Genomic DNA, 27,996 nt, shown 5'->3' on the forward strand with positions numbered 1-27,996 from the left:
TTATTGATTTCTTGCAATTCTTATACCAAATTTATGCAAGCTTTAATAAGGAGAAGAGATAGAGCCATTTCTATGTACATCGATCGAATCAGAATAAAATCCTGACTTCATGTAGCCACGTCCGTCTGTGTGTCTGCTAATATTAATTTTTGTACAAAGTACAGATTGCATAATAAAAGAAGCAAAGACGGGCTATTGGGGCACATTGGATATACATGCTAAGTCGTCGAATTTCAAATTTGCTTAAGTTTGATAAGTAGAATTTCGATTAAAATCCGTATATATTGTAGGAGCCATTGAGTAAATCGTTGTGCAAATTTTGAAGAAGATTGATAAATGGTTCAGCAAAGGCCTTTAAAGCGAAAATCGGGAGAGCTATGGGAGCTATATCTAAAACTGAACAAATTTCAATGAAATTCATCAGTCATCAGAAGAGTTATAAGAAAAACCTTCGTGCTAAATTTTGTGGCGATCGGTTACCAAACAAACTAAATTACTGAATATTTTCAAAATCGGACGAATATATATATGGAATCTAAAGGGTGATTTTTTTGAGGTTAGGATTTTCATGCATTAGTATTTGACAGATCACGTGGGATTTCAGACATGGGGTCAAAGAGAAAGATGCTCAGTATGCTTTGACATTTCATCATGAATAGACTTACTAACGAGCAACGCTTGCAAATCATTGAATTTTATTACCAAAATCAGTGTTCGGTTCGAAATGTGTTCATTCACCGTTCAGCGATGAGGCTCATTTCTGGTTGAATGGCTACGTAAATAAGCAAAATTGCCGCATTTGGAGTGAAGAGCAACCAGAAGCCGTTCAAGAACTGCCCATGCATCCCGAAAAATGCACTGTTTGGTGTGGTTTGTACGCTGGTGGAATCATTGGACCGTATTTTTTCAAAGATGCTGTTTGACGCAACGTTACGGTGAATGAACACATTTCGAACCGAACACTGATTTTGGTAATAAAATTCAATGATTTGCAAGCGTTGCTCGTTAGTAAGTCTATTCATGATGAAATGTCAAAGCATACTGAGCATCTTTCTCTTTGACACCATGTCTGAAATCCCACGTGATCTGTCAAATACAAATGCATGAAAATCCTAACCTCAAAAAAATCACCCTTTATATCTTAATCTAAACTGATTTCTATTAAATTCAATTGCAATACCGGGAGTCATTAAAGAATACTTTGTGCCTATTTTCGTGCGAATCGGTTAACAAATGACCAAATTATTGCAATTTTAGCCCAAATCGGACGAAGATATATATGGGACCTATAACTAAATCGGCGCCGATTTTTATAAAATTCACCAATAATGTTGAGACTTATAAAAGAACACCATGTGCAAAATTTCGTGAGAATCGGTTTTACAAATGACAATGTAATTGCAATTTTAGTCCAAATCGGACGAACGTATATATGGGAGCTATATCCGAATCTAAACCGATTTTTTTCCAATTTCAATACGCTTCGTCTCTAGGCCCAAGAAAACGCCAGACGGACAGACAGACGGACAGAAGACATAACTAAATCGAATCAGAAGTGATTCTGAGTCGATCGGTATACTTATCAATGGGTCTATCTCTCTTCCTCTGGGTGTTACAAACAAATTCACAAGTTATAATACCCTGTTTCACAGTAGTGGTGTAACTGCACTATGGGTCCAATGACCGGTTTTAGGCGTAACAAATCCTAGGAAGCAGCAAGGACTCTAAAATGATGAAGGCATAAAAACGACGCCTACTTTTAGCGGTGGACGTTGTATTTTCAGCAAATAGGGTATAAAAACAGCAAAAATGTATATATATATATATATATATATATATATATATATATATTTATATATATATATATATATATATATATATATATATATATATATATATATATATATATATATATATATATATATATATATATATATATATATATATATATATATATATATATATATATATATATATATATATATATATATATATATATATATATATATATATATATATATATATATATATATATATAAATATATATATATATATATATATATATATATATATATATACATTTTTGCTGTTTTTATACCCTCCACCATAGGATGGGGGGTATACTAATTTCGTCATTCTGTTTGTAACTATTCGAAATATTCGTTTGAGACTCTACAAAATATATTCTTCATCGTCCCAACATTTTATGTCGATCTAGCCATGTCTGTCCGTCCGTCTGTCTGTCGAAAGCATGCTATCTTCCGAAGGAGTAAAGCTAGCCGCTTGAAATTTTACACAAATACTTCTTATTAGTGTAGGTCGGTTGGTATTGTAAATGGGCCTTATCGGTCCATGTTTTGATATAGCTGTCATATAAACCGATCTTGGGTCTTGACTTCTTGAGCCTCTACGCTGCGCAATTCTTATCCGATTCGAATGAAATTTTGCACGACGTGTTTTGTTATGATATCCAACAACTGTGCCAAGTATAGTTCAAATTGGTCCATAACCTGATATCGCTGTCATAAATACAAATCTAGGGACTTGACTTCTTGAGCTTCTAGAGGGCGCAATTCCTATCTGATTTGGCTGAAATTTTGCATGACGTATTTTATTCTTACTTTCAACAATTGTGTCAAATAAGGTCCATAACCTGATATAGCTGCCATATAAACCGGTCTTGGGTCTTCTTGGGCCTCTAGAGAGCGCAATTCGTATCTGATTTGCCAGAAATTTTATACGACGGATCCTTTCATGACCATCAACATACGTGTTTATTATGGTCTGATTCGGTCTATAGCCTAATACAGCTCTCATATAAATCCATCTCTCTAGTTTACTTCGTGAGCCCCCAAAGGGCGTAATTCTTATTCGAATTGGCTGACATTTTACACAGGTCTCCAACATATATTTTGTGGTCTAAACCGGACCATATCTTGATATCGCTCTTATAGCAGAGCAAATCTTTTCTTATATCTTTTTTTTTTTTGCCTAAGAAGAGATGCCGGGAAAAGAACTCGACAAATGCGATCCATTTTGGAGGGTATATAAGATTCGGCCCGGCCTTACTTAGCACGCTTTTACTTGTTAATAACAAATTTGGCTGATTGTACGTCATTAACTGTAAAAGGAGTGGTTTTCGGTGTAACTTGTGTTTAATTAACAACAGCTGGTATAAAATTGTTTACTTTGTGCTCAAATTTAGTTCTAAGATCTAAAGTCCTCCAATGGATTCCTAAAAATTCACATTTTCATTTTGGACGCCGTTGACATGAAAAATACATGAAAAACTAATACAAATCACTATTTGCTGAAAATACAACGTCCACCGCTAAAAGTAGGCGTCGTTTTTATGCCTTCATCATTTTAGAGTCCTTGCTGCTTCCTAGGATTTGTTACGCCTAAAACCGGTCATTGGACCCATAGTGCAGTTACACCACTACTGTGAAACAGGGTATTATAACTTAGTGAATTTGTTTGTAACACCCAGAGGAAGAGAGATAGACCCATTGATAAGTATACCGATCGACTCAGAATCACTTCTGATTCGATTTAGTTATGTCTTCTGTCCGTCTGTCTGTCCGTCTGGCGTTTTCTTGGGCCTAGAGACGAAGCGTATTGAAATTGGAAAAAAATCGGTTTAGATTCGGATATAGCTCCCATATATACGTTCGTCCGATTTGGACTAAAATTGCAATTACATTGTCATTTGTAAAACCGATTCTCACGAAATTTTGCACATGGTGTTCTTTTATAAGTCTCAACATTATTGGTGAATTTTATAAAAATCGGCGCCGATTTAGTTATAGGTCCCATATATATCTTCGTCCGATTTGGGCTAAAATTGCAATAATTTGGTCATTTGTTAACCGATTCGCACGAAAATAGGCACAAAGTATTCTTTAATGACTCCCGGTATTGCAATTGAATTTAATAGAAATCAGTTTAGATTAAGATATAATGGGTGATTTTTTTGAGGTTAGGATTTTCATGCATTTGTATTTGACAGATCACGTGGGATTTCAGACATGGTGTCAAAGAGAAAGATGCTCAGTATGCTTTGACATTTCATCATGAATAGACTTACTAACGAGCAACGCTTGCAAATCATTGAATTTTATTACCAAAATCAGTGTTCGGTTCGAAATGTGTTCAAATTTTGACAAATTTTGTTCAGCGATGAGGCTCATTTCTGGTTGAATGGCTACGTAAATAAGCAAAATTGCCGCATTTGGAGTGAAGAGCATCCAGAAGCCGTTCAAGAACTGCCCATGCATCCCGAAAAATGCACTGTTTGGTGTGGTTTGTACGCTGGTGGAATCATTGGACCGTATTTTTTCAAAGATGCTGTTGGACGCAACGTTACGGTGAATGAACACATTTCGAACCGAACACTGATTTTGGTAATAAAATTCAATGATTTGCAAGCGTTGCTCGTTAGTAAGTCTATTCATGATGAAATGTCAAAGCATACTGAGCATCTTTCTCTTTGACCCCATGTCTGAAATCCCACGTGATCTGTCAAATACTAATGCATGAAAATCCTAACCTCAAAAAAATCACCCTTTAGATTCCATATATATATTCGTCCGATTTTGAAAATATTCAGTAATTTAGTTTGTTTGGTAACCGATCGCCACAAAATTTAGCACGAAGGTTTTTCTTATAACTCTTCTGATGACTGATGAATTTCATTGAAATTTGTTCAGTTTTAGATATAGCTCCCATAGCTCTCCCGATTTTCGCTTTAAAGGCCTTTGCTGAACCATTTATCAATCTTCTTCAAAATTTGCACAACGATTTACTCAATGGCTCCTACAATATATACGGATTTTAATCGAAATTCTACTTATCAAACTTAAGCAAATTTGAAATTCGACGACTTAGCATGTATATCCAATGTGCCCCAATAGCCCGTCTTTGCTTCTTTTATTATGCAATCTGTACTTTGTACAAAAATTAATATTAGCAGACACACAGACGGACGTGGCTACATGAAGTCAGGATTTTATTCTGATTCGATCGATGTACATAGAAATGGCTCTATCTCTTCTCCTTATTAAAGCTTGCATAAATTTGGTATAAGAATTGCAAGAAATCAATAATTGAATTTGCCTTAGTTTATTTAGTTTTAACTATATTGGTGTTTTAAAACTCTTCGATGGGATACACTAAAATATTTCCAATGTCAAAGCATCTTGTATAACCTCTTATTTACACATTACAAGCAATATCCGGCCAATTCATCCAGGGTGCAATCTTTGCGGCAGCATTCATCGTAAACTCCACCCAAATGCCGGTGTCTACGTGTTTTGGCCAGTCTGTTGACATGGTTACCATATAGCAAATCATTTAGAAGAGAATCGGGTTTTAAACCTGACACATCATCGATTTCGTTGAATTTGTCCGGAATGTCCATATCATGGTGCACTATAAAAATAGAATGAAGAACATTTCTTAGAAGTTACGTGATACTAAGTTGTTAGGTGCATTTACCGGACTTATTGCTGGATTTTTTACTCATTATCATTGGGTTATAGCCATTATAACAGACCATTTCTAATACTTGTGTCAGCGTAGGGCCACAAAACCGCGAGCCGTTAATTTCGTACAAAGCAGCGAACAATAGAAGAACGCTTAGTATTTTCATATCTGAAGCACAATTTTTAACTATTTGAAAGAAGTAGGTCAAGTGCCGGTATTATACCACCGAGATGTAATTATTGACTACTTCCTGTAATTAAGTGTTTTAATATTTATAGTCAATGTGTGCTCATATATCGATAGAAGTACACTTGTCTTCCCACGCAGTATGCTTATATTTATAATATGCAAATTATTGAATGTAATTGTAATTATTGTCACCCAACACACGGCAGGCTTTTAATAAATTTATAAAAAAATTTCTCTTACTACTCAATGACCTTAAAATAAAATGTATATTCAAGTATATATTAAGGTTTTAAATATGATCTAGGGCAACAACAAGTGCATCTACTTTATAATATTGGGTTGCCTAAAAAGTAATTGCGGATTTTTTAAAAGAAAGTAAATGCATTTTTAATAAAACTTAGAATGAACTTTAATCAAATATATAATTGCCATTTTGTTCGATAACTTTTTTCCCTCCTCCTGGCAAATTTAGTATTCCACGCTCAAAGAACTTCTGGCCTTTATCTGCAAAAAACTGAACCAAGTGCGATTTTATAGCCTATATATATGTGTGTATGTATATAAATATATATATATATATATACATATATGAGACAAATTTGCTTGTGACTCATGTTATACACAAATTTGGACCGTACTTGGCACGATTGTTGGAAGTCATAACAGAGCACTATGTGCAAAGTTTCAGCCAAATCGGACAAAAATTTCGGCTTCCAAGGGCTTAACAAATCAAAATGTTTTAGCTAACATTTTTGCTGTTTTTATACCCTCCACCATAGGATGGGGGGTATACTTATTTCGTCATTCTGTTTGTAACTGTTGTCCGATTTAGCTGAAATTGAACTTGTAGTGCTTTGTTATGACATTCAATAACTGTGCCAAGTACGGTCCAAATCAGTCTATAACCTGCTATAGCTTCCATGCAAACCGGTCGATCATCCTTGTTCGGTTTAATCTTTGCTGGTTTGACAAAAGGTTGGTATGTAGGACAATATTATGCAATTCAACTAAATTTATTTTGTATAAATTTGTAGCAGAATCCATGGTGGTGAGTTCCTAAGATTCGGCCGGCCGAACTTAGCACGCTTTTACTTGTTATACCCACCACCGAAGGATGGGAGTATATTCATTTCGTCATTCCCTTTGCAACACATCGAAATATTCATTTCTGACCCTATATATATACCCACATATAGCCACATTTATTATCCGATTTTCTAACATTTGGGACAGTGAGTTGCGTTAGGCCCTTCGACATCCTTCTTCAATTTGGCCCAGATCGGTCCAAATTTGGATATAGCTGCCATATAGGCCGATCTGCCGATTTAGGGTCTTAGGCCCATAAAAGCCACATTTATTATTCGATTTTGCTGACATTTGGGACAGTGAGTTGCGTTAGGCCCTTCGACATCCTTCTTCAATTTGGCTCAGATCGGTCCAGATTTGGATATAGCTGCCATATAGACCGATCTCTCGATATAAGTTGTGGAGCCATAAAACGCACACTTATTGGCTGATTTCGGCGAAATTTGGGGCAGTGAGTTGTGTTAGGCTCTTCGATATTTGTCTGAAACTTGGCCCAAATCGGTTCAGATTTGGATATAGCTGCCATATAGAAGGATCTCTCGATTTAAAATCTTTTCCCATCAAAGGCGCATTTCTAATCCGATTTCACTGAAATTTCACACAGTGACTTATGATAGACTTCTCGACATCTGTGTCGTATATGGTTCAGATCGGTTTATTTGTAGATATACATAGTTACTAAAAAGACCCATATTTTGTTATACACAATTGAACAATGACTTGTACTTATTAGTATTTGGTCCAAATCGGAACATATTTCGATATAACTGCTATGGGGCATAAGATATGCATTTGGTGAGTATCCAAAGTTCGGCCGGGCCGAACTTAAATCCTTTTTACTTTTTTTTTTTTTTGTTTCTCCTTCGAGATGTGCTCGATGATCGAAGATTTTTCTTTGCGAATGAAAAGGAAAGTCAGAGACAGCAACACACACCAACCACTATTCTATAGTCCCATAGCAGCCGGTTGTACGCACCGGATTGACCCGATGGACTCCTCATCGACAAGGGCTGCCGCTTCAGTGTACGTGTTCGTCTTTTTTCCACATGGGAGAGGCACATCCCGGGGTGGCTTCTCCTCACGCTTCTGGTCCGTGCCGGGATTGAAAAGAACCCCGGGCCCTGGTTCTGTTCGGTTTGCCAGAACCGCCTTCATCATCGGTCGGTGTCGGTGAGGTGTAAGCGGTGCATGGAGTGGGTACATTTCCGATCTTGCTCTGGCCTCACTTCACTACGGGAGTATAGTCTTACTAGTTATGTCGCAAGGTGCTGTGCGAACATAGCCAGTAGTGGGTCATAAGCGTCGTCGTCGTCGCCTTCTGCGCCCTCGTCGTCGGACTATGTGACCCCCCCGACCTCACCCGTACGGCAATTTACGCAGCGGTAGCATCCCAGCCCAAATATTGCCAGGCCAGTGCCGGGTAGTGTATCGTTTTTGCAGTTAAACTGTAAACTGCAACGGACTTTATGAGTCGGAAGAGCTTATTGGTCGCAGCGATCCAGGAGACAAAGCTGGCTAACACCTGCAGCTTGCACAGTTGTCACGGTTACAATGTGCTACATAAGGATCGCTCAAGGAATGAAGGTGGGGGATTGGCGTTCGTGATACACCATTCCGTGCAATACAGGCCTATCTCGCCTGCGCATGGCGCTAGTGACCCCTATATGGAATGCATGGGAATAGCAGTCAGGTCCGGTACTGCCGAGATAGAGCTATACAACGTGCACATACCGCCGGTTGGTAGCTGCGTCCCGATTAATGGCCAGGCTTACAACCCCGACATAAGTGGGTTACTATCTGGCCATAATAGTCTGGTTCTAAGGGACTTTAATGAATTAATGAATGAACGAGAACCTCTAGATCAAGCGGCATATCAAGCAGGTCAAAACAATATTCATGCAGACACGGTAGCTGATGCGGTAATTAGCTACCGGGTGAATGTAGTCCGTGGAGAACGATCGCCTCCCATTACACCTTAAGAAATCGACCTCCTCCGGCAAACCAGAGTATTTCTGGCTCAATTACTGTCCGGTAGGTACAGCCGTCTCAACTCCTACAGAGCAAGGATTGATGACGACGTGCAAGATGTATGTCCCGATTGTAACCAGGGACCGCACGATACACGTCACCTGTTTAACTGCCCGGCCAGACCCACTCGACTCAAACCCAGATCCCTGTGGACGCACCCCATCTTAGTCGCAGAGTTCCTGGGTCTTGAAACTCAATAGAATCAAGCAGACGAAAGATAGAACACAATAAACTGCTACAACAACAACAACAACTATTCGACGCGTTTCGTCTTTGGTTAGAAAACTTATCAACCATATTAGGTGTGATGGCTTCAATGGCCGTGCGTTGGTATGTTGTATTTGAATCGTTTTAATTGCGAAAACGCCTCTGTGATACAAGTACCACATTAACCATGGTCAACAACCCCGTCTATTAGCTGTATTTTTTTACAATGCATGTGTTTTTCTTGTTATGACAGACTTTTTTTCTGCGACAATTACACTACTTCCATTATGCACATGATTCTGTGCATCTGTTGGAAGTTGTATTAATGGTTTCGAGTGCTCGACAACGGCAACGGCTCTCGCTGTTGGTACGTGTGCCCAGATTCGAATCCGGGCTCTGCCGAATTTTCTCAAGTTCTTGACTGTTAGAGCGACAATCATTAAATAATTTTTTTTTTTTTTTGCTATTTTACATTAATGTAGCATTATTTATCAATATTTTATACCCACTATCGGAGGATAGGGTATATTCATTTTCTTTTTCCGTTTGCAACAAATCGAATTATCCATTTTCGACCCTAGAAAGAATATATATTCCTGATCATACAAAAAATCTAAAACGATCTACCCATGTCCCTCTGTCTGTTGAAATCACGCAACGGTCTTTAAAAAGAGATATTGAGCTGAAACTTTGCGCAGTTTTTTTTTTTATTCAAAAGCAGGTTAAGTACGAAGATGGGCTACATCGGACTACATCTTGATATAGCTCCCACATAGACCGATCTGCCAATTTAAGGTTTTGGACCCATAAATGCCACATTTATTACCAGATTTTGCTGAAATTTGGTACAGTGAGTTGTGTGAGGCCCCTCGAAATCCTTCTTTAATTTGGTTTAGATCAGTGCAGTTTTGGATATAGCTGTCATACAGACCGATCTCTCGATTTAAGGTCGTGGGCCCTTGAAAGATGCATTTTTTGTCGGATTTCGCTAAAATTTAGGACTGTGGGTTATGTTAGGCATCCGTTTTTAATTTGGCCAAATAGGTCCAGATTTGAATAATGCTGCAATGTAGACCGATCTCTCGATTTTAGGTTTTAGCCCTTAAAAGGTACATTTATTGTCCGATTTCGTTGAAATGTGGGACAACGAAATGTGTTAAGCTTCTCGACACCCTTGTGCAATTTGTCCTAGATGGGTCCAGGTTAAGATATAGCTGCTATATAAATCTTGAAGTCTTGAACCCATTAAAGGTACATTTATTGTCCGATTTCTCAGGAACTTGGTATAGTGTGGGGCTCCTCGACATCTCTCTTCAATATGCCCCGGATCGGTCCAGATTTGGATGTAGCTGCCATATATACCGATCTCCCGATTTATGTTCTAGACTCATAAAATGTGAAGGTATTAGCCGATTTCGCAGAAATTTTTGGCTATGAGTTGTGTTAGGTTCATCAACATTCGTCTTGACGATCTTGGGTCTTGACATCTTGAGCCTTTAGAATGCACAATTCTTATCCGATTGGAATGAAATTTTGCACGAAGTATTTTGTTATGATATCCAACAAGTGCGCAAAGTCTTTTCAAATCGGTTCATGACCTTATATAGCTGTCATATAAACCTATCTTGGGTGTTGATTTCTTGAGCTTCTAGAGGGCGCAATTCTTATCCGATTTGAATGAATTTTTGCACGAAGTATTTTGTTATGATATTCAACAAACTGTGCCAAGTATGGTTCAAATCGGTTCATAATCTGATATAGCTGCCATATAAACCGATCTGGGATCTTGACTTCTTGAGCCTCTAGAGGTCGCAATTATTATCCGATTTGCCTGAAGTTTTGTACGACGGATCATCTCATGACCGTCAACATACGTGTTTATTTTGGTCTGAATCGGTCTATAGCCCGATACAGCTCCCATATAAATCTATCTCTCTATTTTATTGTGATTTTACACAGGTCTCCAACATATAATTTAATTGTGGTCCAAACCGGACTATATCTTGATATCGCTTTAATAGAAGAGAAAATCTTTTCTTATATCCTTCGTTTCTAAGAAGAGATGCCGGGAAAAGTACTCGACAATTGCGATCCATGGTGGAGGGTTAATAAGATTCGGCCCGGCCGAACTTAGCACGCTTTTACTTGTTTAAAGTTTTCTTGTTGCAATATACAGCATATATCTGCCTGTGATACTACACACAACGTAGTGAGAACTGCTTCAGTTCCTTTTCAACTGTTAATAAACCATGATAGTCCATCCAGCGCACTTTATTTCTTTGAACTTTTTGAAAACTGAAATTTCCGGGCTCGTGATTATTTCTGTGAGCTTTGCCTTAAATGCTCCTGTAAAAATCGATTCAAAAACGTGGTGATGACATGGAAAAAATGTTTCACGATCAAGTTTCTGTTCAAGAAGGACGCAAGCACCGTTAAAACGCTTCGGAGTTCTCTGAATGTATGATTGGCTTATCGAAAAACCATTAACGTTATGCCCAAGCACGTCGATTATAGTCTCAATAATAAAAACATCATTTCTCATCTCATTTGGCACCTGTCTGGAGTGATAAAATTGCAACGTTTTATTAAATGTGGTGTGCTTAAATATACGGAGATCGCGACATCGAAGCTGACCAAAGCTTCATCATCAATCCGATAAGCCCTCCGTAGCCAGCCAGCATTTAGCACATCACTTATGCCTTAAATTTTTAAAAATGTTAATCCTCTACACCACCACTGTGGTACAGGGTATTATAACTTAGTGCATTTGTTTGTATCACCCATAAGGAAGAGAGATGACCCTTTTATATGGTCGGTAAATACATCCGAATAGGAAGGTATTTTTGGGTGGGGCGATCCCTAAACTCTTCAATGGGATATCATACAGGGTGGCTGATGAAAGCCGCTACCAAAAAAAAATGTAATAACTTTTTTTCTATTTAATAATAATAATTTAATAATTAATTTAATTAATTAATTAATTAATTTAATTAATAATAATTTAATAATTAATTTAATAATTTAATTTAACATGAATAAAAGAAAAATGTATTCCATACACCGAAAAAAAAATGTAGCAATATTCATCATTGTAGCAATATTCATCAGCCACCCTGTATTCTTATTTTTCTCTCAAGCGCCTTTCGTTTAAATCCTATATTGTCGTGATTGGTCTATATATCCAACTAGCTGAACAAAATTATCCTTTGAATATTTATTTTCGACAATTAAAGAGTTTTTTGTGAAATACCATGCTACGAAAATAATATATGTACATCGCAAAAGCATAACAATATAAATGCCCTTATCTGAATCCCATATTATCTTTACTGGTCTATGAATTCGCTGGCAGGGTGAATATACCACCGCCGAAGGATGGGGGTATATTCATTTTGTCATTCCGCTTGCAACACATCTAAATATCAATTTCCGAACCTATAAAGTATATATATTCTTGATCAGCGTAAAAATCTAAGATCTAGCCATGTCCGTCCGTCTGTCCGTCTGTCTGTTGAAATCACGCTACAGTCTTCAAAAATAGAGATATTGAGCTGAAACTTTGCACAGATTCTTTTTTTTATTCATAACCAGGTTAAGTTCGAAGATGGGCCAAATCGGACTATATCTTGATGTAGCCCCCATATAGACCGATCGGCCGATTTAGGGTCTTAGGCCCATAACAGTCACATTTCTTATCCGATTTTGCTGAAATTTATGACACTGAGTTGTGTAAGGACCCTCGACATCCTTCATCACTTTGACCCAAATCGGTCCAGATTTGGATATAGCTGCCATATTAGGGTCAATCTGCCGATTTAGGGTCTTAGGCCCATAAAAGCCACATTTATTATCCGATTTTGCTGAAGTTTGGGACAGTAAGTTGTGTTTAGACTTTCGACATCATTTTTCAATTTGGCCCAGATTTGGATATAGCTGCCATATAGACCGATCTCTCGATTTTAGGTTTTGGGGCCATAAAAGGCGCATTTATTGCCCGATTTTGCCGAAATTTGGGACAGAGATTTGTGTTAGGTTCTTCGACATTTATCTGCAACTTGGTTGAAATCGGTTTATTGCAGATTTGGATATATACTTCCATATAGAGCGATATTTCGATTTAAAGTCTTGGCCCAATAAATGGCGCATTTATAATCCGATTTCACTGAAATTTGACACAGTGACGAACGTTAGGCTTTTCGGCGTCCGTGTCGTATATGGTTCAGACCGGTTTATTTTTAGATATAGTTACTAAAGACACCAAATTTTGTTTTACACAATTGAACAATGACTTGTATTTATTAGTATTTGATCCAAATAGGAACATATTTCGATATAGCTGCTATGGGGCATAAGGTATGCATTTTTCCCCGGATTTTGACGAAAGGTGGTTTACATATATACCCGAGGTGGTGGGTATCGAAAGTTCGGCCCGGCCGAACTTAACGCCTTTTTACTTGTTTCAGCTCGATATTGTCATGATTTCCGATTTAGGGGTGTTTTCGGGGTTGAGGTAGTGCCTTAGACTCTTGGCCCTAAAAAAATATCTGCATCGTGCTCGTCTCTCAAATACCATTTATTTAAACCCCATATTGCCATTGGTTTAAGAGGAGTTTATGGGATGAGGCGTCCTCAAATATTTGGCCCCAAAACTTGTACTCTTTGGGGGGCGTTTTGGGAAAGGGGCGATGCCCCAAATACAAGGTCCAACATTTGGATATCAGATTCGTATTCCACTCCCAAATACCTTTATTTGAGCCCCGTATTGCGATGATCAGTAAATAATTGTTATTTGTAGGGTGTATTAGGGAAGGGTAGAGTTAGGGGAGTGGGGTGATCACCCAAACACTTAGCCCTAAAAATATATTAGCATCGTGCTCTACTCTCAAATATCATTTATTTGAACCACATATTGCCATTGGCCTCAAAATTGGAAATCAAATTCGTTTTCTAATCTTAAATACCTTTCATTTAAATCCCTTATTGCAAATGTCAGCAAATATGTCTGGTTTAGGGTATGGGCCTTAAAAACTGTCAATATCGAGATCCACTCCCTTTAAGACCCAAAATTGCCATGGTGAGCAAATACGCGGGAGTTACGACACCCACCTTATTGTCTCCACCAAAACCAGTTACGACACCCACCTTATTATCTCCACCAAAACCACCGAGAACGTTAACCTATTGATTTAGGTCATAATTAACGCTGAATAACCAATAAATATATTTGTCTCATATAACCAATATCATTGTTAACAATAAGAACACCAACTAATTAATAAGAAATTGTTTTGTAACTTTTATTGTATAATTCCAAGAAATCTAGCTTTTACTTTAATCATCATTTATTATATTGTAACTTAGTTTTCTTTAAGATTTAAAATGAAAATAAAAATTATTTCTTTGTTCAGACTTCAAATTGCAAAGAGTTATTTTTTTTTTTAACCACGGAGGTTCCACCATCCTTATCTGGCGCAGTCGGCAGTTCAGTGGACAATCTCGTTGTCCCTTGGAGGAAACACGAAAACACACATCAAGCCAACAACGAGATAGTGGGTATCAACCCTTTATCCACTGGAACCTAGGAGGACACAACAAATCACAACATGACGAAATCAACAAGGAGAACGAGCATCACTAACTTCCTGATCGGGCTTATGTAAGTGTTTGTGTGTGTGTGGAAAAGAAAATAATAATAAAAAAAAAAAAAAAAAAAAAATAAATAAATAAAAATGGAACTAAGATTATTTTAAGTAAATTAAGAAAAATATAATATCAAAAAAAAAAAAAAAAAAAAAATCGGAATAGTTGTGAAAAACTCTAAAGAAACATCTTTACCTTTTAAACGCAATTTGAAGGTTAATTTTTTTTTTTTTCTGTACCAACCTTTAGAACAGTGTCGAAGGTATATCGACAAAACAAAAAAAAAAAAAAGAAAAAGAAGAATTTGTGTGGTCAGACCGAGAAGTGAAAGTCGATCCTTGTCATAGACCTTGAATGATCATCATTGGCTTATTCGACAGGAGTACAGAAGGAATATCTGTATAGTGGCACCCACTACTCAATAGTCCACAAATTTCTTCTATTAGATAGAAGAAGAGATAGACAAAATATAAGTTTTTTTTCCCCTCTCTCTCGAATATATATAAGCGAACAAACTGTGAAATCAAGAAATATCGGTACTTATGCCCGACAAAAAGAATCAGAAACAGAAACTTCGATTTATCCCTTATAAATTGAGAAAATTTACTAGCCTAACCTCCATCGCCGGAAGAGACAGTGAATCCCTCGCAGAGGATCCGGACGAAGGTATTGACAAAAGTAACCAGACCCTCACAAATTCTAACAGTACTATTGACGGAGGTGATTTGACCACTTTTGAAGGTAGCTCGTGTTCCATTTTAGATCAAATGAATCAATCGACGCAACCAACTCAAGGCCCGGCAACCAATCAGGTCGAGATTTTCAACTCACTGAGAATCCCCGACGCGATTAAGGATTTGCCTAAATTCGACGGAAACCAAAAACTCCTGTACGAATTCCTCAATAACGTTGAGGAGATCCTATTATATATACGTGGCACGGACAACACTCCGTATGGCCAGATTTTACTAAGGGCCATACGAAACAAAATTGAGGGACAGGCCAATGAGGTCCTCAATATGTACGGAACTCCACTCATTTGGGATGACATAAAGAATAACCTCATACTTCACTACTCAGACAAACGGACTGAGACATCCCTAATAAGAGACTTACACAATGTCAGGCAGTATAATAAGGCTATCGAGCCATTCTACGGAGAGATTATAGAAATTCAATCTTCTCTTTGTAATAACATACTTATTCATGAAAAAGACCCTGGAGTAATAAACGCAAAGAAATCCCTCTATTCCGAGATGTGTTTAAACTCTTTCCTTAGTGGCCTAAATGAACCACTTGGATCTAGGGTAAGAGCGATGCAACCGCGTTCACTGGCTGAGGCATTATCTTGTTGTGTCAAGGAGCAGAATATATCATACCAGAGGGCACCACAGACAAATAGGGTCGGATACCATACACAGTACAGACCGTATGAGAACCGTTTTCAACAGAACAGGAATCGCAATCAGAATTGGCAACGAAATCAGGATTACGGGAATACTAGACACTTGCCTCCAGTGGACAAGCGACCCCAATCAAACCAGTTCGACCGAAATTTCACCCCTCAGGTCCATTTTAATAGAAACAGGAATCAGTATCTTCCAAACAGCTCGAGATACCAACCTTATGAGCCCAGGCATTTGAACCACGACATACCAAGAATAAAAGCGAGTCCTAGCCAACAGACTAGATTTAATCCAAATCTGAATTTCCATGAGACAACCACATCCAACAATTATCGGCAGCTAGATAAGTACCTAGACAACGACCCAAACAATTTCGTAGAAAATCAAAACTTACACCGACGGCAGGAATTTATCAACAACGGGCACAATAATAACGAGCCAACCAATATTGAGGACGCTGGAAATTTTTTCAGATCAGCCTCCAACAGCCAATTGGTTACATAAATCCAACTAAACACCCGTCGACCTTACCATACGTTTCCATCCTTCTACCCTGCGGCAAACCTTTGAAATTTCTCCTAGACACGGGAGCATCCTCTTCTTTTATAAACCCCGAATATGTCTCGCCAAAGGAACAAATTCAGTGCGACCCCGTAACTATTACTACTGTCTTTAAAAGTTACCAAATAGATAAACAGGTAGACCTGCCAATATTTCCAGAGTTCAACCAAACAGGATCCCTTAAATTCCTCATTTTTAGATTTCATAATTTCTTCGACGGACTTTTGGGCATGGATGCACTTCTTTTACTCAAAGCCAAAATTGACCTTGCGAATAGAACCTTAATTACCGGAAACGCTGTCAACAATATCAGTTTCAAGACAAATCAATCTACCGAAATTAAAGAAATTCAAGCTAAATCTAAAACCCTGATAAAATTGCCTATCAATGAGCAGAATGGCACTGTCTACATTAATCCCATTGAATTAGCACCAAAGCTTTTCGTTAGCTCTGGTCTGTACAATGTCGAGAACGGGTACAGCTCTATCGAAATAACAAACTTATCTGACGGAGACCAGATATTTATGTTAGACGCCCCATTGGTGGCGAGACGGTATGACGAGACCGACTTTATAGAACTGAATAATTTCAACTTGGCAATTAGTAATGATGGCGAGGACGAACTCGATCATCCTTCCGGACCTCACCTGAACGACTTATTGAGAACAAGTCACCTTAATAGCGAAGAACGAAAGAAACTCTTAAAAGTATGTACAGAATACAGTGACCTTATTTATAGGGAAGGGGAGCCACTTTCGTTTACAAGTAAAATAAGACACAAGATAGTCACCAGTGATGATATCCCCATATACACGAAGTCGTACAGATACCCATACGTGCACAAGCAGGAGATTCAGACTCAGATAAATAAGATGTTAGAACAAGGGATTATTCAACATAGCTACTCACCCTGGAGCTCTCCAATCTGGATAGTCCCTAAGAAGATAGACATCCATGGTAATAGGAAATGGAGATTGGTGATAGACTATAGAAAAGTCAACGACAAGACTATATCTGACAGATATCCAATACCAAATATAAATGAGATATTGGATAAACTGGGCAGATGCATGTACTTCACCACCCTTGATCTAGCTAGCGGTTTCCACCAGATTGAGATGGACCCTAGACATATTCAGAAAACGGCATTTACCGTGGAAAATGGGCACTATGAGTTTACTAGAATGCCTTTCGGGCTAAAAAATGCCCCAAGCACTTTCCAACGGGTAATGGACAATATCCTAAAAGATCTCATAGGGAAGGTATGCCTTGTATACCTAGATGATATAATCATATATTCCACTTCACTACAAGAACACCTGGAGGGTATAACGCAGGTATTCAGAAGACTTAGGGAAGCCAATTTTAAGATCCAAATGGATAAATGTGAGTTTCTTAGAAAGGAGATCTCCTTCCTGGGGCACATTATAAATTCTGAAGGTATAAAACCCAATCCGGCGAAAATCGATGCCATAAAAAATTTTCCATTACCTAAGACACGTACGGAAATTAAGGCATTCCTTGGACTCGTGGGTTACTATCGCAAATTTATTAAAGATTTGGCCAAACTCACTAAACCACTCACCCAATGCCTGAAAAAGGGAGCAACCATCCAGATAGACCAGAAGTATAGCGAGGCATTTGAGACATGTAAAAATTTACTGATGAACGATCCCATCCTTCAGCATCCCGACTTTACTAAACCCTTCATTCTCACAACAGACGCTAGCAATATTGCATTGGGAGCTGTTTTGTCACAGGGTAATATAGGTAGAGACAAGCCAATTTGTTTCGCGAGCCGCACCCTCTCACAGAGCGAATGCAATTATTCGACAATAGAAAGGGAATTACTGGCAATAGTTTGGGCAGTGAAGTATTTCCGCCCGTACCTTTTTGGAAGAAAGTTCAAAATTTTTACAGATCACAGACCCCTCACCTGGGTAATGAACCTGAAAGAACCAAACTCCAAATTGATTAGATGGCGACTAAAATTGGAGGAATACGACTATGAGATTGTCTATAAAAAAGGGAAGCTTAACACGAACGCTGATGCTCTTAGTCGAGTAAAGATAAATGAACCATTGGAAGAAAATAGACAAGAACTTTTCAACAACACAAGCACAATTCATAGCGCGGACGAAAATTTGAATGACGGTATTCCCATTTCAGAGAGACCTTTAAATGAATTCAACCTACAGGTGATTTTCGAAAAGGATCGCACAGGGTCGCCCATGACCATAGAGAACATTTTTAGGAATAGACAGAGGAGAATTTTGCGTAGAGAGCAGTTCAACGAAGGAATCATGCTAGACATATTTAAGGAATACTTTCCCCCCAATAAGCAGACGGCTATTTACACGAATGATGAAATCTTTGCAATAGTACAGTTGACTTATTCCAAATATTTTTCACAAGCTAAGACATTCCGTCTCATTAGGTGTACCGAAATTCTTGAGGACATAATGACTGAGGAGAAACAAGAGGAAATAATTCGCGACTACCACGAACGATCGAATCATAGAGGCATAAATGAGACATTGTCTCACCTTAAGAGGAAATATTATTTCTTAAATATGAAAGATAAGATCACCAAAACACTGAACCATTGCGAGAAGTGTAAGACCTTTAAATATGATAGGAATCCCCCAAAACTGAAATTTTTAGTTCCAGAAACACCATTAAAACCCCTGGAAATACTTCATATCGATCTCTACAGTATTAACAATAATCAAATACTGACTGTCATAGACAAATGTTCCAAATTTGCTTGCGGATACGCACTTAGTTGCAGGAATAGTATTACGGTTCTTAAAGCATTCAAGAATTTTATTAGTTCCTTTGGTATACCCAAAATGGTTGTCTGTGACCAAGGCTCCGAATTCGTTGCAAACATCTTCAAAGATTTCTGCAGACAATTCCAAATAGAATTACACTTTACATCTTTCCAACAGACTAGCAGTAATTCACCTGTAGAAAGGTTACACTCCACACTTACTGAAATATACAGACTAATACTATCTAAGAGAAAGGAAAAGGGATTCTCAACAGAACACGAGGAAATACTGTCTGAAACATTGATAACGTACAATAACGCTATTCATTCCACGACCAAACACACACCCTACGAGTTATTTTTTGGACGACCATACAAATTCATGAAGACATTAAATTTTTCAAACGAACATGACTATTTAACGAAACTAAATACTTTCCTTGACGAACTATACCCCGAAATTCAAAAACATGTCCGAGACACAACAAAGACAAGAATCGAAAACCTGAATGATTCTAGAGAGGATCCTGAAGACGTCACTGATGGCCAAATCGTTTTCAGGAAAGAATCAAGAAGAAACAAATTGACGCCTAGATATTCAAAGCAAACAGTTGAAAAAGATGGCAAATTTACCATTCTTACTAAAGGGCAAAAGAAATTACATAAATGTAGATTAAGGAAACAACATAAAAAATAAAAAAAAAAAAAAAAAAAAAAAAAAATAAATAAATAAATAAATAAATAAGTAAAAACTAAAATTTTAATTGTATCAAGAATTATTATAGCCTTTGCAAAAAGAAAAAGAAATGTCCTATACTATTACTACATGTTTAGTACATAAATAAACAAATAAACAATAATTCAGTAAATTAATATGAATATATACTAGGGATAGAACATTGACCAGAACTACCCTCACGCTCTTCTCACACAAACTAACACTAATCTTTCACTTTTAGAATTCCTTCAATTCAGGCACAAATAATCGAGGTACACAACTTGCCAACACACCAAAGCATTTTACCACTGCGTTTAGGCCCCGCAAGATTCGTCACAAATCTCAACAGCTTTATTCACATCATTAATCTTGAAAACTACAAAACAAACATTGACGTTATAGAATACAATCTTGACCTTTTCGAGAAACATATATTTGAACCTAACATCGTAAGAATAACTAAGCTAAAACTTGCAGAATTAAAGACCAAGTTTTTAGCATTATACCCAATTAAAAGACAGAGAAGAGGGCTAATAAATGGACTAGGTTCCGTGATTAAATTCATAACGGGTAACATGGATGACCAAGACGCTAGAACAATAAATCAACAGATAGAAAACATTTACTCAAACCTAAACAACGTTACATATACACTTTCACACGAACATTCAATCAACTTTAAAATGATTGAAAGATTCAATAACATAACATCCCACATAAATAACGAACAGCACACAATAGAAAGATACATGTTGAGCACAACTAATAAAATAAAACAGGAAGAGGACATACTATTACAAACACAATACCTCAACCAGATAAACTACAACATCGACCTTCTAACACACCACTTAACAAACATAGCTGAGGCAGTAGTTCTGTCAAAACTAAATATAATTTCAAGATTCCTCCTCAGCCCGGAAGAACTCGAAAACATAGAAGTCAAATTAAAACAAAAAAATATTGAAGTCAGATCTATCGAAAATATTTATGAAATGCTAGGCATGCAAGCCTACTACAATGAAACAAATATCATTTTTAATATTCTTGTACCGAATGTCTCTGAAGAAGACTATTTTCTATACCACATAATTCCTTTACCAATAAACATAACTAAGTTAATAATAACAGAACCATATATATTGTTTAATGAAAATTCCACACACCATCACAAAACACTTTGCCCATCGATCGAAGGAACATATTATTGCGGTATACCGATCCGACAGGAAGAAACCAAATACTCGTTATGTATTGGAAACTTAATAAACAATAAAGAAGCAAATTGCCCAATTAGTGACGTTGGAAAAAGGGAATCGATCACACAAGTGGAACAAAACCTAATACTTTTTATACACTCACCAGAGACACTAATAAATTCTACTTGCAGTATCAAAACTCTCACAGTAAAAGACACAGCCCTTGTGCGTTTCCAGAACTGCGACGTCTCAATAAATGGTATAACATACCACGATGATACCGATGCATATTGGGATCAACTCCACATACCCCCGTTACCAAACAGCAACATTTCCGTAAACTCCACAATCGAAATACTTAGTCTTCAAAAACTCGAGGATTTCAACTTTCTAACCAACAACAGAATTAGCAACCTGGAAATAACCACTACAACAGTTCACTCAGTCACAACAACAACAACATTAGTATGCACAATAGTAGTCATTACCATACTCATCATTGTCATTAAACGAAAAAATACGTACAAACACCACTTTCCACCTCCACAGCCTATCACTCCGACCACAACATCTTCATTGTGGCCGTCGCTCTATCTTAAGGGGGGAGGAGTTACGACACCCACCTTATTGTCTCCACCAAAACCAGTTACGACACCCACCTTATTATCTCCACCAAAACCACCGAGAACGTTAACCTATTGATTTAGGTCATAATTAACGCTGAATAACCAATAAATATATTTGTCTCATATAACCAATATCATTGTTAACAATAAGAACACCAACTAATTAATAAGAAATTGTTTTGTAACTTTTATTGTATAATTCCAAGAAATCTAGCTTTTACTTTAATCATCATTTATTATATTGTAACTTAGTTTTCTTTAAGATTTAAAATGAAAATAAAAATTATTTCTTTGTTCAGACTTCAAATTGCAAAGAGTTATTTTTTTTTTTAACCACGGAGGTTCCACCATCCTTATCTCGGGCGTTGTTATAATATTCGTAGTCTACACCTGAATACCTTTCATTTGAGCCCCATATTGCTTTTGTAATAAATTTCCAAAAAAAATCCCCAAACCGTTGTTTTAAGAAGGAGCGGCCCCCCATGCACTTCGACCCACATTTGGATATCAGATTCATATTCTACACTTAAATTTGTGCCCCATATTGTCATAATCAGTAAATAAGTCCTGCTTGGGGGGCCTTTTTTGGAAGGGGTGCACCCCCAGAAACTTAGTCACACATTTGGATATCAAATTTGTTTTCTACTCGCAAATACCTCTCATTTGAGTCCCATATTGCCAAGGTGGGTAAATGTGTCCGATTAAGGGGTGTTTTTGGGGTTGGGGTGGTTCCCCAAACACTTAGTCCGACAATTAGATAGAAGATGCGTTTTCTACTCTTAAATACCTTTTATTTGAATCCCATATTGTAATGATTGGTCTATATATATATTTGGTAGGTTTTGGGGGTGGGGCTGCCCCTCTAGGTACCCCATCCGAAATTTGGAAACCAAATTTTTATTTTTAGGTTACTCTAAGAAAACACACAAAATTTCGCTTAAATCGCACCACCCATCTCCGAGATCTGGCGATTTTGAAAATTAGGTTAAGGGGGAGGGTCAGATATCAAAATATGTAGTACCCTATTTGCACCACGGGATCATTACGTACCATCTGTGAAAATTTCAAGAAAATCGGTTCAGCCGTTTCTGAGTCTATAAGGAATACACAAACAAACAAACTGACTAACAAACACAAATTGATTTTTATATATAAAATGTAGGGTATAATACAGTCGGCACCGCCCACCTTTTGCCGTTCCTTACTGGTTTAATTTTGCTTTCTTTTCTAAATAGAAGCAAAATCATAGCCAATTGAATTCAACTCGAAAAAGAAATCCAGTGATGAAACGAAACAACCAATATAAAAAGTAGCGCAAGAAGCAGATGATGAAATTTCTCTGCCCAAAAATGTTAATTACATTGCAATGTACTCTTTGAGTTGGAATTGGAAAAACTTTGTCTAAATCCATGATATCAGACTTATAAGACAGTCTCTTGCGGTAGTTAATATGATGATGTCGAAGGAGGTATGTATGGAACATATTTAGCATGGCACTGTTCCTACCCCAATATGTTCAAGTTTGACTAATTTCATGTCCACGTCTACCTGTCTCCCTCTGCATTTGTATGAACTTTCTGCCATCATCAATCATTGTAACATTCAAGGTATCGGCATGTGCATTATCAAACTAATTTTGTACATTTTTAAAAAATGCTGGACGTTGCATTTTTTTCTGTTTGAATTTTTTGTAAATATTTCCTTCTTTCATGCAAAATGCAAATTTGCCCATGAATACTAAGGAACAGGGGCAAACTTCTCTTATATCAATGAGTGCTGTCCTAAAAAATGCGCTAGTATTAGGATAGGAAAACCACCGCTGATAATTTTTATACCCTCCACCATAAGATGGGGGGTATACTAATTTCGTCATTCTGATTGTAACTACTCGAAATATTCGTCTGAGATCCCATAAAGTATTTATATTCTTGATCGTCGTGAAATTTTATGTCGATCTAGCCATGTCCGTCCGTCTGTCCGTCCGTCCGTCTGTCTGTCGAAAGCACGCTAACTTCCGAAGGAGTAAAGCTAGCCACTTAAAATTTTGCACAAATACTTCTTATTAGTGTAGGTCGGTTGGTATTTTAAATGGGCCATATCGGTCCATGTTTTGATATAGCTGCCATATAAACCGATCTTGGGTCTTGACTTCTTGAGCCTCTAGAAGCCGCAATTCTTATCCGATTGGAATGAAATTTTGCACGACGTGTTTCGTTATTATATCAAACAACTGTGCCAAGTATGGTTCAAATCGGTCCATAACCTTATATAGCTGTCATATAAACCGATCTTGGGTCTTGACTTCTTGAGCCTATAGAGGGCGCAATACCTATCCGATTTGAATGAATTTTGGCACGTAGTATTTTGTTATGATATCCAACAACTGTGCCAAATATGGTTCAAATCAGTTCATAACCTAATATAGCTGTCATATAAACCGATCTGGGGTCTTGACTTCTTGAGCCTCTAGCGTGCGCAATTCTTATCCGATTGGAATGAAATTTTGCACGATGTGTTTTGTTATGATATCCAACAACTGTGCCAAGTATGGTTCAAATCGGTCCATAACCTTATATAGCTGTCATATAAACCGATCTTGGGCCTTGACTTCTTGAGCCTGTAGAGGGCGCAATTCCTATCCGATTTTAATGAATTTTGGCACGTAGTATTTTGTTATGATATCCAACAGCTGTGCCAAGTGTGGTTCAAATCGGTTCATAACCTGATATAGCTGTCATATAAACAGATCTGGGGACTTGACTTCTTGAGCTTCTAGAGGGCGCAATTCCTATCCGATTTGGCTGAAATTTCGCAAGACGTTTTTTATTCTTACTTTCAACAACTATGTCAAATAAAGTACAAGTCGGTTCATAACCTGATATAGCTGCCATATAAACCGATCTGGGATCTTGACTTCTTGAGCCTCTAGAGTTCGCAATTATTATCCGATTTGCCTGAAATTTTGTACGACGGATTCTTTCATGACCATCATCATACGTGTTTATTATGGTCTGAATCGGTCCATAGCCCGATACAGCTGCCATATAAATCGATCTCTCTATTTTACTTTTTGAGCTCACAAAGAGCGCAATTCTTATTCGAATTGGCTGACATTTTACACTGGTCTCCAACATATAATTTAATTGTGGTTCAAACCGGACCATATCTTGATATCGCTCTAATAGCAGAGCAAATATCCTGTTTTGCCTAAGAAGAGATGCCGGGAAAAGAACTCGACAAATGCGATCCATGGTGGAGGGTATATAAGATTCGGCCCGGCCGAACTTAGCACGCTTTTACTTGTTTTCCGATGTTCTCGCCAGGATTCGAACTCAGGCTTTCAGCGTTATAGGCGGACATGCTTATCTCTGCGCTACGGTGGCCTCAATCTTTCGTATAGTCTGATTAACTTTTTAAAACAATTTGGAACTGGTTTTGTGGGTATTCTTTTGGCTTTTTTCCAAAAAATAATGCACTCACGAATGGTTAGATTTGCAGTTTCATTCGACCCATTTATGTGATGCTTTGGGTGGCCAACTAAGAATATTTCCGCGTTTGAACTACGTAACTCAATTGAAATGTGTACTGAACGATCGCTTTGCGTGCACTAAAATAATAAGTTGCAAAAAATAACTAAAATCAGTAGAGTTATAGTAGACTCAAGTGGATTTTTTTGTAGCTATTTTTGACCACTACGCACCAAAAAAAATTCTAAAATCGGACCATAAACGAGTATTTGCCAGCCCAACAAATTTTCGAAATAAAAAGGTGACCAAATTTAGGAGCCTCCCAAAAGGATCCCGGACAACCTGGGATCTCTGCTCTTATTATTCCAAATATCAAAAAGATGTCTCTACCCTCTCTCACACGGCATATTTTTACTAGTTATACCCACCACCATAGGGCTATATAATGCAAAAGGTTTATATCGGTTCAGGTTTAGATATTGCTCACATATAAACCGATCTCCCGATTTGATTTCTTGAGCCCCTGGAAGCCGCAATTTTTATCCGATTTGGCTTAAATTTTGCATGTGGCGTTCCGTCAAACCCTCCAAAAACTGTGTGAAATCCAAATCGGTCTATAACCAGATATAGCTCCCATATAAACCGATCTCCCGATTTGAATTCTTGGGCCCATGGAAGCCCCAATTTTTGATCGATTTGACCGAAAATTTGCAAATAATGTTCTGCTATGACTTCCAACAACTTTGCCAAATACGGTCGGAATCATAACCTGAAATAGCTTCCTTGTAAACCGGTCTCCCGATTATCCCATTTCGGTTTCTAGAAGCTTTCATTTTTTCTGATTTGACAGAAATTTAGTATGTAGAATAAAATTAAGCCCTACAACTAAATTTATCTTTTATACATTTTTAGCAGAATCCATGGTGGTGTGTTCCCAAGATTCGGCCCGGCCGAACTTAGAACGCTTTTGCTTGTTACACCCTCCACCATATAATAGGAGTATACTAATAGGAGTATACGAATTATACGTCTAAGACCCAATATAGTAAAGGGTGATTTTTTTGAGGTTAGGATTTTCATGCATTAGTATTTGACAGATCACGTGGGATTTCAGACATAGTGTCAAAGAGAAAGATGCTCAGTATGCTTTGACATTTCATCATGAATAGACTTACTAACGAGCAACGCTTGCAAATCATTGAATTTTATTACCAAAATCAGTGTTCGGTTCGAAATGTGTTCAAATTTTGACAAATTTTGTTCAGCGATGAGGCTCATTTCTGGATGAATGGCTACGTAAATAAGCAAAATTGCCACATTTGGAGTGAAGAGCAACCAGAAGCCGTTCAAGAACTGCCCATGCATCCCGAAAAATGCACTGTTTGGTGTGGTTTGTACGCTGGTGGAATCATTGGACCGTATTTTTTCAAAGATGCTGTTGGACGCAACGTTACGGTGAATGAACACATTTCGAACCGAACACTGATTTTGGTAATAAAATTCAATGATTTGCAAGCGTTGCTCGTTAGTAAGTCTATTCATGATGAAATGTCAAAGCATACTGAGCATCTTTCTCTTTGACACCATGTCTGAAATCCCACGTGATCTGTCAAATACTAATGCATGAAAATCCTAACCTCAAAAAAATCACCCTTTATATATATTCTTGATCGTCATGACACTTTAAGTCGATCTAGCTATGTCCTTCCTTCTGTCGAAAGCACGCTAACTTTCGAATCAGTAAAGCTAGGCGCTTGAAATTTTGCACAAACACTTTCTATTATTGTAAGTCAGTTGGTATTGTAAATAGGCCACATCGGTCCATCCTTTGATATACCTGCCAAATAAACCGATCTTGGGTATTGATTTCTTGAGAGTCTAGAGGGCGCAAGGCGATTTGGCTGAAATTTTGCACGTGGTGTTTTGGTATCACTTCCAACAATTGTGCTAAGAATGGCTCAAATCGGTTCATAACCTGATATAGCTGCCATATAAACCGATCTTGGGCCCTGACTTCGTCAGCTTTCAAAGTGCGCAATTCTTATCCGATTTGGCAGAAATTTTGTATAACGACATGTCCAATATGGTCTGAATTGATCTATTGCTTGATACAGCTCCCATATAAATCGATCTCCCGATTTTGCTTCTTGAGCGCCTACAAGGCGTAATTCTTATCCGAATGGACTAAAATATTCCACAAAGACATTCAATTTATTTATGGTCCGAAACGGACTATAACTTGATATAGCTCCTATAGCATAACAGTTCTTATTCAGTATTTTTTGTTTGCATAAAAAGAGATACCGCACGAAGAACTTGACAAATGCTATCCATGGTGGAGGGTATATAAGATTCGGCCCGGCCGAACTTAGCACACTCTTACTTGCTTTATTCTATTTTTTCACACTTTGTAACGCAGAATTACTCCAAAGTGCGATGTAACCACGTCCGTACAGTTCGAATTTATTAGCCAATGACCAAAAAATTTGCACATGTCAATTTTGCAAATTTTGGTGAAAATGTGTTCAGATTTAAATATAGCTCCCACATTTTCGCTTGATTTATCGTTGTCATCCATTTTTTCAAATCTATCCATTCGTGAGTGCATTATT

General features: G+C 37.6%; 2 protein-coding genes across 2 annotated transcripts; one reads left to right on the forward strand and one right to left on the reverse strand.

Annotated features, from left to right (window-relative positions):
* Positions 1 to 5,105: 5,105 nt before the first annotated feature.
* On the reverse strand, positions 5,106 to 5,715 carry LOC131998492 (probable insulin-like peptide 1). The gene is made up of 2 exons (XM_059370777.1): positions 5,497 to 5,715; positions 5,106 to 5,430 (listed from the first exon to the last, which is right to left on the reverse strand). The coding sequence occupies exons 1-2, from the start codon at positions 5,648 to 5,650 to the stop codon at positions 5,222 to 5,224; spliced, it is 363 nt and encodes a 120-aa protein (XP_059226760.1). The 5' UTR covers positions 5,651 to 5,715; the 3' UTR covers positions 5,106 to 5,221.
* A 14,411-nt stretch (positions 5,716 to 20,126) lies between these two features.
* On the forward strand, positions 20,127 to 22,120 carry LOC131998491 (uncharacterized). Its single transcript, XM_059370776.1, has 2 exons — positions 20,127 to 21,756; positions 21,841 to 22,120. Exons 1-2 carry the CDS (start codon positions 20,668 to 20,670, stop codon positions 21,991 to 21,993), a joined length of 1,242 nt encoding a protein of 413 aa, XP_059226759.1. The 5' UTR covers positions 20,127 to 20,667; the 3' UTR covers positions 21,994 to 22,120.
* Positions 22,121 to 27,996: the final 5,876 nt, after the last annotated feature.

Source organism: Stomoxys calcitrans, chromosome 1, assembly GCF_963082655.1.
Source record: "Stomoxys calcitrans chromosome 1, idStoCalc2.1, whole genome shotgun sequence".
Lineage (NCBI taxonomy): Eukaryota > Metazoa > Arthropoda > Insecta > Diptera > Muscidae > Stomoxys > Stomoxys calcitrans.